This window comes from Sciurus carolinensis, chromosome 10 (genome assembly GCF_902686445.1).
Source record: "Sciurus carolinensis chromosome 10, mSciCar1.2, whole genome shotgun sequence".
In the NCBI taxonomy this organism is placed as follows: Eukaryota; Metazoa; Chordata; class Mammalia; order Rodentia; family Sciuridae; genus Sciurus; species Sciurus carolinensis.
In genome coordinates, this window is record NC_062222.1 from 11264745 (window position 1) to 11277162 (window position 12418).

General features: G+C 37.8%; 1 protein-coding gene across 1 annotated transcript in view; it reads left to right on the forward strand.

Moving 5' to 3' along the window:
• The window catches only part of Pcdh10 (protocadherin 10), a 56866-nt gene extending 46944 nt beyond the window's left edge, over window positions 1–9922 (forward strand). Inside the window, exon 5 of the mRNA XM_047567520.1 lies at window positions 9340–9922. Coding sequence (XP_047423476.1) covers window positions 9340–9434 — 95 coding nt within the window. The 3' untranslated portion in view covers window positions 9435–9922. The remainder of the gene's footprint in view (window positions 1–9339) is intronic.
• Window positions 9923–12418: the final 2496 nt, after the last annotated feature.

Below are 12418 nucleotides of genomic sequence, written 5' to 3' on the forward strand. Positions count from 1 at the left end.
GATCACCGGGATAACATACTTTTTTTTTGCAAATATTACTCAGTTTAAAGGTGTCATACTGTTCCAGAGATAATGTTGTAGTTTTAGAAGCTATACTGGGAGAAACCGGCAATACCACGAACAGATCATGAAGAAACTTGTGATTCTGGTGTAGCCTTTCTTGAAACTCCAGGACAAGGTTACCAGGCTGTGATTACTGAGGGTATTGTGACTGAGATGGGAAGCAAGTTTCCAGTTATAATTCACTTTGTGGAGTGAAAAACGTGTATTAGGTCATTTTTGAAGTTTAGGTTTTATACAGTTTTAGTTTAGGACATAAAATTTTCTTCTGAGAAACAATTTTAAAAGTCTGTAGAAGAGTTTATCCCAAAATTAGATATAATAATAATAGCAACAACAACAAAAAAAAAAAACCCGAAAATGAATTCTGCAAATAACTAAGCATTGTCTGTGTTAGATTTAGTAAGATAACTCATAACATTGAAAAAGGAAAATAAAAAAGTTAGGGTAAGGAGAGGCTATTTTTTTTGTCTCTAGTTAGGTAACAGTACATTATGATTAACTTTCAGAATGCACTAGGACAAATGGCAGGGAAGGGCCAGAATCCAGAGATATTTCAGAGGACAAATAGATGGCCCTCCTTCAGCTGGCTGATGACAGGAAGGAAAATTTGTAAAAGTTTTTTTTTTTTTTGCTTAAGTGGATCCTGCTATCTTTAAACAAGATAATCAAAAAGAAAGAAAAAAGTTTGTGCAGAAACGTAGTCCTGTTTGTAGATGGGCCTTCTAATTTTATCATTATTGCTTAATTTTACTATGCTTACCATGCAAGTGGGCTCTGAATTTCATGATATTTAAACAATTCCAGAACATTTTGATTTTGATTCTAGGACCAATTGATGGAATCTGTCCTGCATTATGCTTTATATCCTGTATAACATTTGATGGTCATTATTTAAAATTTATCTGAAGCTAACATCTTTCAAATTATGTTTGGAAATGACTCTAGAAATGAATGATATGTAAAGTTTGAATATTTTTCAAGTTTCTTTAAAAAAATCTGGACAATTTGGGCTAAATATGAGAGAAGTACATATGAGCACATAAAAAGGATACAGATTGGGTCAATCTAGCCAGTGTTTTTCGTGACACACATGTGACAATACATAATGAAGAGGAAGAATTCTGAAAAAAAAATAAAGACATAATAGTTGTAAGACATTATTTATCTTTTCTTCTTATTTGAGTTCAAATAATGATTTTAGCAAATATTTTTTAAAGAGTCAAAAAACTTTCATGTTGATGAATCCACATTTTTCAACTACCAACTAACATTTATTAGAAATTAATCTTATTTTCTGTTTTCCTTTACAGTAAGAGAATTTTACTGCAGAACAGGGTCTTTATAATATTATGGTCCTAATCTTATGTATAAAGAAGATGAGACAATTATGGGTCAACTCATGAAAGAGCCTGACAGCAAACTCACATTTACCCTTTCCCTTCACTAAACTCTCAGGTCAGATTTCCGACCTCTTTGCCTGGTTTTAATTTAAAATTTTAGAAGTAAGTGTATTTAATAACATTCAAATAATTTATGGCATGTAGAATCTTACTTTATGTTTTGAATTTTCAATGCACTTCCTATACCACAGGTTCACCTGGGTGGATGATTTTCACACATCATTAAATTTGGCTTAGGAAACTCAAGACGTTTCTCAATGTCCTTTTATGAATTTACATTAAAATAAAGCATTTTAATGTATGCATTTTTATTTCTCTCAATAACATGTTATGTTGACAGTGAATAAGTAAACTAGAATCAAACCAATATGAGCACCTCTTAGAAAAATCGTATGTAACAAAATGCTGCTTCTTCAAGAACAAATTGAGTGGATGATGTTGCCTTTAAACAGATAATAAAAAAAGAACAGGAAAGTTTGTGTGGGAAACTTAGAAAATCATCAAAAAGCACAAAACTTTACAGATCATCATCATCCCACCTAATAAATTCACCCAGCTGAAATCAACTTCCATCAATTAATTTAGGCAGATTCATAAGGAAAATTGGGAGATAGAGAAAGGGTTCATGTAATCACCAACTGTTCTTGTAGTTGGTGACAGAGGTGGAGAACACACATAGCTGACCCTAAACAGGTGAGAATGAATGCAGTTTGCTAGTCACATACTGTCACAGCCTGGGGTAGGGTGAGGGTGGGCACACTCCACAAAGCAGAAGGCCACACTGAGGTTGCACTTAGGGACAGAGTGAGCAGCCTCCCTAGGCTCAAATGAGCCAATGGTATCCCATAGATGCTGTCTAAGCCATGTGGTTGGCTTACAATTCTGTAGTGCACATCTAGAACTGAAGCCCTATTCTTTGGGAGTAAGAAGGAACTACTGCTGGTCCCCTGATAAAAAGAGCTGTTTGGCTAGGGAAATCTTACCTTTGGGAGCAGAGTGAAGAAGGACACGTTAGGCCATGAGGGCCCACCTACTTGTGCTAAGTATCAAAGCAGCACATTCTATATTGGTCTTGATTTTAGTCCTTACACCACAATTGTCTCCTTGAAACCTTAGCATCAATTTATATCTTGATGAGGAAGTGAGATTTTTTGGGGAGTGTAAGAGTCTCCCAGGGATGTGAAGTAGGAGCATGAGGAGAGGATAAAATGCCACGTGGGAGGTGGTCCTCAAAAACATGGACTTCAGAGGTATCCCTCTTTACAGACAATAGAGGGCATTGAGGAGCCTGTGTGCCATTGGTGTAGAGAATGTGTGACCCAGGGAACAAAAATTTAGACTACGACAGCCTCTGTCTGTAACGGGGTCTACTTGCCACTTTTTACCTTCAGTAGGAATTATCTGAGGCCATCATTACGTCTGTTTTAAAAACTGGCTCCCTAAGTCTAGAGAGACATGGAAGTTGCCTTGAATGCTTTCTCCAAGTGCCCAACACTGTGTATTTTCAGAATTTAAATAAGTACCTTGACCATTATTAATAATATCTAGAACTCTAAAGGGAGTAAGGACTGTTCTGGTGAGGCCTTCAATTGTGGCCTTCGTACCAGACTCAAGTCCGGCTGCTGGCTGCTGTAGGGTAGCCAATTAAGTCAAGAGGCAAAGTACTGAGGCAAGGAAGATAACTTCATCCCAAAAACCAGATAGTGAAGAAGATGCAGAACTCGTATCCAAGGTCCATCTTGTCCAGATGCTTGTCCAGAGTTGTTTAGGGCAGGTGATTGGTGTTTGCAAACTGGTGAACATCTTTTCACAGTGTGTGGGCCAGATGATGCACATTTAATCCTAATCACCCAGTCAAGACATAATTTTTAGTTTTGCAAATCTTAATGGAAAGTGTAATTATTTTTGTGTACTGATCACTTTGTTTACATGCAGTTTGTTTACATGTTTACATACAGTATTACACAATGGACAAGGCAGAGTGGGAAGCTGCCCAGAGAAGAAAATCAAGGGCCATGGGAAATTAAATATGGAGTCCTGAATGCTTGGTTTTAATCTTGTAGTCATATCTGCTACCTTAATCTATATTCTGAATCTATAAGGTGAGAGAATCCCAGCTACTCAAGGGGATCAACTCTCAGACAACAGAACAGGAGTTTGTAAATAAGGGCAGAAGGGCCCATTTCCTGGGTAAGGCATCCGACTTTATGATGACATCTTGATATGTGGCCAATTGTGCTGAGCCTCATCCTGTCATTCATAAGAACACCCCAGCTGAGGGATGAAAAATAGCAATGTTCCCCCTGAGTTTCATATCCAATGGTGGCAAGATGGTCTGCACAAGCCCCCATAGCATGCACTCAGTTGTTCTCAAGTGACTCTGGAGGTTGTCAGTTGTTCTCAGACCAGATGGGCCTCCTTAGCACCATGCAGTCTAGTGTGAGACTGAGAAGGGGTGAGACAATCCTAATATAGGTTAGATGCTACAGATTTGGTTCCAGGATGTTGAAAGAAGGTCTGGGGAATGACATGAAGCTCATGGGATGCTGCATCCATGATCCAAGGAATAATATCCAGCTCGGTTTGCTGGATCAGAAGCTCAGAGTCTGTGAGAGCTATTTCAAGTAGAGCCCGGTATGTGGCCAACAATTGCCACTCTCATGGTGTTTGGTAGAAGACTGAGGGACAGCCCTTTGCATCAGAAGTCCATGGGCAAGTTACAGCCATCACATGGGTCCAGAGAGTCCAGGAACCCTAAGTGGTTAAATACTGCATCTTTCTTCAAGCTTTTGTTTCCTCCCCCTCTATTCAAGATTCCTTCTTTTCCCTTTCCTTTTTTGACACTGGAGAAGACGTTTTCTTACTCTGTTTATATTTAGAAAGTTTTTCTGTTAGAAACCTCAAGGTTCATCATCAGGGTTAGGGTTCTCCTAATTAAGGCAGTGGTTACATCATAGGGTTAACAGACCCCAGACTTGAGTTGGGTTTGAATTAAGCCCTTTGTTCTATCATGGAGGTAGGGGTGGTTTTCCTCTCACTGACATCAGGGTATTTATTGCAGTGGAGAAATAGTAATGAAGTGGCACAGGAGAAGGACTCTGGACTCAAAACCCAGAGATCAGTTGTTCAGAATCATCATTTGAAAGAGCTCTAGCCCTGTGGGCTTCCTCTCCCTTTTCTTCTTTTTCTTTTTTGTCTCTGTGCGGAATATTTTGGATTTCTAACCATTTAAAGTAGTCACAACTTTCTGTTGGTCTCCTGATCACCTTTGGTGAAGATATTCTTGGTGGTTAAGGATGAGCATTTCAGGAGCCCAGTGCCCATCCATAGATGGTTGTCTTCTCCGGTCAGTTTCTCTCTATTAGGGTCCACATTTGCTAAGGTCATTTCATCTGTGCTGCTGGCAGGTGGCCAAGCTCTGTGATCAGATCAGCCCTTTGGCATGCTGGTAAGCAGCAGTGCTAAGATGAGCCAGGCTTACTGGTAGGGGCTTCTCACTGGGAGTCTTTGCATCACTGCTCCAATGGTCTGCCAGGGGCTGCTGCCCAATGCTCTTAAACTTTCTATCATTTATTCATGACTGCTTGGGCCTTGGAATGGCATGATGTACACCTTCACTCCCTTGGGAGTCAGGAGATTGCATGGAACAGCAGCAAGGGAAATAGTAGCACAGAATCCACAGGGTGACTACCCTGAAGAACGACTCTTTAGATGACCTGGGTACCATGGGTGCCTTGCTTAATTCTTCCTAGGCTATCTGTGTCCTTCCTTTCTACAAAGCTCACCCTGTGGCATTCCTGGGTTCCTCCTGACAGTGTGCAATCACAAATAATGTCCACATGACTGTCCCAAGCAGTTAATGGTCTTCACCAAGCTAGATGCAGTCACGAGAGACCTCTAGTTTACCTTCATAAGCAGTGCTCAAGCACCAACCTGCCCTGTATGTGCTTGTCCTATTGTTAATTTTATGGGCAGGAATTTCAGATCACCTGCAGACATAAACTGAACCCCACAGTAAGTCATGCTAAGACATAGTCAATTACCAAGTCACCTTTTGGGACAAAGTTCATTTTAGGGAGGAAAATATCAGGTCAAAGTTCAAGTTTGCTAGTACTTGGTGGTTAGGTCTCAGGCAGCTTTCCCTGTGTCATGAAACCACTTAGTTATTCAAGAGCAGTTAATTAAAACCAGTCAGGTGTTCTTAGTCAGGGTCAGACTGGAAATGGTTATTTTACTTGCTTTTTATTCACCCTGTTGGTGAAGGAGGGAGTCCTGACCTAGAGTATGGAGCTGGGAATGTGCTACATAGTATGCTGAATGGATGAGATTGACAGCAACGTTCATCTCATAGATTCATAGTCTGGGGAGGAGGACACTGCATCTGCACAGGGGCACAGAAGTTGGAAACAAAAGGAAGAACCTGGGACCTTGGCAGGAGGGCTTTGCACTTTCCAGATTCAGGTACTTCTCTGGTTCCCATGGCTGATGTGAAGGGCTTCTTTGAATAACACCTTGAACTGAAACCCGATCTTCAAGAAAACAAGACCTGCATCTGGTTCTCTGTACGCAGGTTTGTCTGGCTTAGGGAATGCATTTTCTGGAGCCAAGGAGGAAGAGAACTTGAAGTGGGGCTCTCTGAGGCTAGAGATTGAGGCAGCACATGACATGGGGCCTTAATTTTAGGTGTTATCTCTCTCAAGGGTGAGGAGAATGGGCCAAAAATTTCTAGGAGCACTTTAAAAATCCTTTGAGGCTTGACCCAAGCTAAATCTGCCGGATGCTAGGTTTAGAGTGTGTGAAAGGGTTTCCATATTGTCTTCCCATGTAGAACATTTTCATGAATAAACATTTCATGAAGCTCTCTCAGCACCTTTGGAAATTTTTGGGAAGATCTCTTGGTTATTGAATTCTGAAAATTCATAATATCACATAATTTGATATGGATCTATTTTCATCTGTGCTGCATGTATTTAGTTAACTTTCAATCTTCAAACCTGAGACTGTTTTTGAAAATTTTGAATAAATGCTTTCACCATTTTTCCCTTCTCCTATTCTCCTTCTCCTCTTCCTCCTGTTCCTTCTCCTCTTCCTCCTGCTTCTTCTCCTCCTCCTCCTCTTATTGTTTGGATACTGAATCTCTTCTACTGACCAGCTGATTGCCTTCATAATTTTTTCTTATTTTCAATATTTCTGAATCTAATTATTAGGAGATTTTGTTATTTATACCATATCATCTTAAAACCTACTAGTGACTTTTGATCTTCCACAGTGTTTACTTTCCAAACTTTTATTGATCCTTTTATTATAATTGTTTTAATTCTGAGGCCCTTTTTTCCTCATTATTCCTTATGATAAGCATTTTGAACAGTTTTTATATATGCAATCCTTTTTTCTTATTCATCTTAACATATGGATGATAGTTTATTTTACATTTTATTTTTTCCTGAATGAGGTCTCTTTCTTGGAATTATAGTAGAGACTTCTGAAATGTTGGTCTGGGATTGTAGTTAGGTGGGGGAAGATTTGCCTTGTGTACACAAGGCCCTGGACTCAATTCCTGATATTACAAACATTAAAAAAAAAAAAAAAAAAAATGTAATACTTGTTGGAGTTCTCATAATTAAGAATATAGGAACCCTAAAATGCTGAAAGTAAACTCCATTGCTGAGCAGGGCTTGTTGGGTATTTATGGGATAATATTGCTGAACCATTTAATTGGAGAACTCCCAATGTTACTATGTTTAGGCATGATTTTCTTCATGAGCTAGTTAGATATGTCAGAGAAATATTTTCAGATCTGCTTGCAAGCATGAGCATGGTACTTATATTCTGAGAAATAATTGAGGAAAGAAATCTGGTGGACTCAAGATCCAAACGTTTTCTGCAGTGATGATCACTCATTAGACTGTGCCTGCTGTCTTCCAATCCCGACTTTCCTTTCTCTAGTCCCCTAGAGAATGAATCCCATTTTCCAACCCTGGGAATAGTTGATCATCTGTGTGAGCACAAGAGATGAGGACAGCTGGGAGGTCTCACAGCTTCTTAAAGTTTGCCCCCAACCCTTGGTATTGGGGATTGAACTCAGGAGTGCTTAACCACTGAGCAACATCCCCAGCCCCTATTTTTTTACTTTGAGGCGGACTCTAGTTAAGCTGCTTAGGACTCACTATGCTGCTGGGGCTGGTCTTAAACTAGAGAGACTCCTGCCACAGCCTTTCAAGTTTAACATTTTTGACCATACTTTTAAATTTTTCTATTCACTCCTATTTCAGAGCTAATTTGCCCTATTGGTTCCTGAGTCTTTGATTTTTTTTTTTTTTTTGGATTAAGTCATATTTCTTCTTTATTCTCTTTATACCCTAAAGATTAAATATTTTTAATACTAAAAGTCCTTCACAACTTCTTTTTCCAATCCAGAATTCCCCAAATATTCTCATCATTGTTTCCTCACTTATTTGTCTTACACTACACCTTCCAGGTTGTACCTTTCAAATTTTCTTTTCATTTTAGCAAATTATGGATGTGGGGGGAAGAATGGTTAGTGAGTAGATTTATCTCTCCTATCTCTTTAACTAGAAGTTTGAAAATGAACTTGGGACATAATGAGACAAATCTTAGAGAATGTCGTGAGGATCTGACTTGACATTACTGAGAGTCTGAAAGTAGGATTCTTGTTAATATGTTATTTTAGTCCTATTAGGATTGTGTTGAAAACCACTGGAGTTTTGAAATTTGGTCATATTTTGGAGTTAATAATTAAAATGTAAAGTTAAATAATTAATTCCTTTCATTACATATCAACAAGTAAAATCACAGAATACATTATTCAGTTTTCCCAAAATATTCCCATTATAGCAATTTATTTTTCACTTTGATTTTGCAACAGCTTCATCGAATCTTAAATTCTAAAGGAGTTTTAGATCAATAATATAAAAGTCAAATTACGGCATGCAATGTTATGTTTGTTATAGATTAGAACAATGTTTATTTAATTCTTTAAGATTATAATTATATATGAAAATACAATTTAAAACCCAGTATGGTTTTTGTCTTACTACCTTGGTTTATTCACCATATTACTCTCTTTGACTAGTGCCTGAAATTAATGTCCAAATAGTATCAGGAAACTAGCAAGATTCAGTACTTGAGGTCAATTTAATTACACTGTGCATGACAGAAACTAGGCCATTTGGGTATTGCCTTTGCCACCAGCAATTGACACCTGAGTGTTAATGAGCTGGTAATTAAGAATTGGCACATACAGACACATTTTACTGTTTGGGACTAGGATAACCATATGCTACATAACTTCTGTGCTAAGTACTTTGTTAGCTCCAGAATTTACACAATTATGTTTGGGAGGTTTTTTTTTTTTTTTTTTTTAATGCCAATTTCCATTAAAAAAAAAAAAAAGATAAAAACTGTTATTTAAAGATTTCAGTATTTTTTTCACCATGTGAAAGTTGTGAAAATTTCTAAAACTACCAAGATTTTATTTGGAGAACAACATATTTAGAAGAAAAAAAAAAGTGAAGAATTTGTGTAGTAGCCTTACTTTGAGTGGAGAACTGCCTATAAGGACTTGCATCTTGAAAGGTCTTTTGTAATATAAAGAAGGGCCAAACGCAGCCTAACGTGAATGCGTGTGGACAGACTCTGCGAAGGCCCTCATGATGTCCACCTCTGTGTTCAAGCCCATGGTGTGCATTCCCCTCTCTTCCATGCAGGAGCAACACAGTAAACCACCTCCAAAAGATCGATGTGGTTGAAGTAAGGGGACATCACAGCTGACATTTATAAAAAAAAAAAAAGTGTCTGGTTTCCATTTTGAGGAACTTCTTATACACTCCCTTGTTCTTTCTTTGATTGCTTGCAGAAGTATGGAGGCAGCTGTGCGGAGGGACCCATGTGGCAAGGGATGGAGGCCAAGCAACCACCAAGAGTGAGCTTGGAAGCAGACTCCCAAGTTGAGCATTCAGATGAGACCCTGCCAACAGGTGAACAGCAAGCAAGCTCCAGAGAGACACCTGGGCCACAGGCATCCAGTGAAACTACACTGACATTTCTGAACCACACAAACTGTGAGATAAGTGTTTAAGGATGAAACTGCTGTGTTTTGGGGAACATTGTTATGCAGCAATAGATAACTTATACAATATGTGAGAATTCTGTTGTCTGTCACAGTAATATAAAGACTTGATTTTTTGGTGTGATGTGTCCATTTTCCCAAACATTATGTATAATGTGCGTTCATGGTTTCTTTGTTTGCCTCTTCAATTTTCAGATCTTTTTTCCTCTCTACCTCACACATACACACACACACACACACACAATTCTCACCATTTTCTGGATTAATCTATTAGCTTAAAAAAATAAAACTGTTCTCATCAGATGAAAAATGTATTAACTTTAGTGAATTTTAGTTGTGGGAATTACTTCTAATTTTCTTCTTTGAAAGAGTTTGCTTTTCTATCCAACCCTCGGTAGGACATATAGCCTTTTATATGCAGATTGGCATAATTACACTTTGAAATAGCTTTGAATTCCCGTAGCTTAGACTGAGAACATGAAAGGCCAAATGCTATATCGAACTGAAGGATATAAAAGTGCACATACATCAATCCAAAATGAGATATAGAAATGAACAGCTCTTTACACAGTGATGTCAGTTTTTGACAGATTATTGAAGGATCTTTATAATTGCAGAGACTGCCGTGGGTAGCACGAAAACTCTGCCTGGGAATGGCCTTATCAGGTGGTAATTTTTTATTCTTTCAGTACCAAAGGATGAGTCCATGTTAAGTGAAACAAGAAAAATCCTCTCTGACAAAAGCTTTCTTTCTCTTCTCTTCCCCAGAGATGACACCTGGCCCCAAATGGTAAAACACAGTGTGGTCTAATGATGAAATCATCTGCCTGATCTGTCACACTAGAAATGGCAGACTAGATGAGGAGGATGCATTTCAGGAAGTCAATAGAAAACCCACATGGCAATCCTCACCTCCACAGAGCTCCCAGTTGACAGGGCTCCTTGCTCACAGGAGGGGAAATCCTTGTGCCAGCGACAGACACATCAAGGGTTTTTAAAGCACCCACGTTCCTTATAAGATAAAACAATAAGAAGAACACATGGGTTTTCATATGTTCACAATTGGAAATCAATACTATGCTTATTTGAAAACAGACTCTAAAAAACTTTATTTTGAAAGAGTGTATACCATTAACTTTTATTATCCTGCAATTATCCTGACTGCTTTGGGTTCAGTAAAAGCACATCTTAAAACTGTTCTTTTGCGGTAGCAATGCATAAACAATCTATTTTTCTACTTAAAGGGCATATCCTCTCCTGAAATTATATTCAAACAAGTGAGTAGAATAGGCACCTTGGCTGGGTTTGTGAGTATAGAGAAATGTTTTAAAACTTAAACTAAATGCCCTAAATTCTGTTGTTTCTAGAATGCACAGGTATTAAGAAGGAACAGTGAAATCAGAGGAAGAGGGTAAATATTTTGAACAAAATACATTTTGAAACAAATGCAACTCAAGCAGAACTGGGTGTTTAATGAGTGTAACACTTTTGTATTCCACCTAGGCTAGGAAGTTTCACCACACTTGGCTCTTTGTAAAGCTTGACCCTTCTTAATCTGCAAAGCATCTATGGAAGAAATGATGATCATTCAAGTAGCAGTTGAGGAAATCACAATTATTTCTTGGTTCTGAAATTATGCTCTTTTAAAAAAATACCAATCTACTAAAACACATTTTTCTGAAATAACTGGCATCTATTTTTTTTAAAAAATTGAAGATTTCCGCTTAATGAATGATGTAGGTCAGAACTATTCCCCATTAGCCAACAGTATAAGAAATACATAGACAATGCATAATACATGTCGTGATAACTGATAGCTCTAAGATTACCGCAAACTGGATTATCTTTTAACTCTATTATGTAAAACCAGAGGAACATGGTAAAGTTTTACAGTAAACTCAGACATTCAAATTAGTTTTAATATGTACATTTTTGTCATGAACTGAATTTTAATTGTTAGTCAAAACAATCTCCATTTTACAGTGAGAGCCTTCTAGAACTGATGACATAACTCTTCCCATATTTTCTTGTGCAATTTCTAGCTCGATGGAAATTCTGGGTAGAAATAAAAAAGTGAAACAAACTTGCCCCCCCTGAAAGAACCCAACAACCCAACTGTACATTTAAAAACATACTAAAAGTGTTTCCTTTATTTTTAGTGGAAGAACAGTCATTAGTAGTTTGGCAGGTGGTACAAATTATCTTGTTAAAGATAATAAAAGAACATGTCTACCATGAGTTTTTGTGTAACTCCAAACTCTGGCACAAACCAAGAAGCATACAAGACTTTGTAATATCAAAACTAAGGTAATTTTAAGGTTATAGTGAAAGCTAGTATTCATTGGGTGCCCCATCTTTGACAAGTACTGTGCTAATTTTTTCAATACTTACCTGAAAAAGATGCTATTTTCAAACCATCTGCAGACCATGAAACCAGGAGAACAAAAGTTCTCATTTCTTGATCACAAAGCTAGTGAGTGTTAGTGCTTGAAAGTAAACTCTGACCTAGGTATCTCTGCTCTTAGTTCCCTTAAATAGTATGAAGAAAAAGATAACATAAAATGAAGACCTATATCAAATAATGCTGTGTTGGAAAGGTTCCAAATAGATATACTATATGCTGAATTTTAAAGAGAAACTATTTTAGATACATAAATCCCTCCTACACTTGAACCACATGGAAATGTGATTTAAACAGAGCATATGGTGCAAGCATTAGAAATTATATGAAGAGTCTAATGCTTAAGTTGTAGGTCATAGGCTTTTTTCTATATCTCAAGACCAGGACAATATGCCTGAAAGTATGTTGAGTGTGTAAAATGAGGTAGGAATCGATGGTAACAATGCTGGAAAGGAATGCAATGGT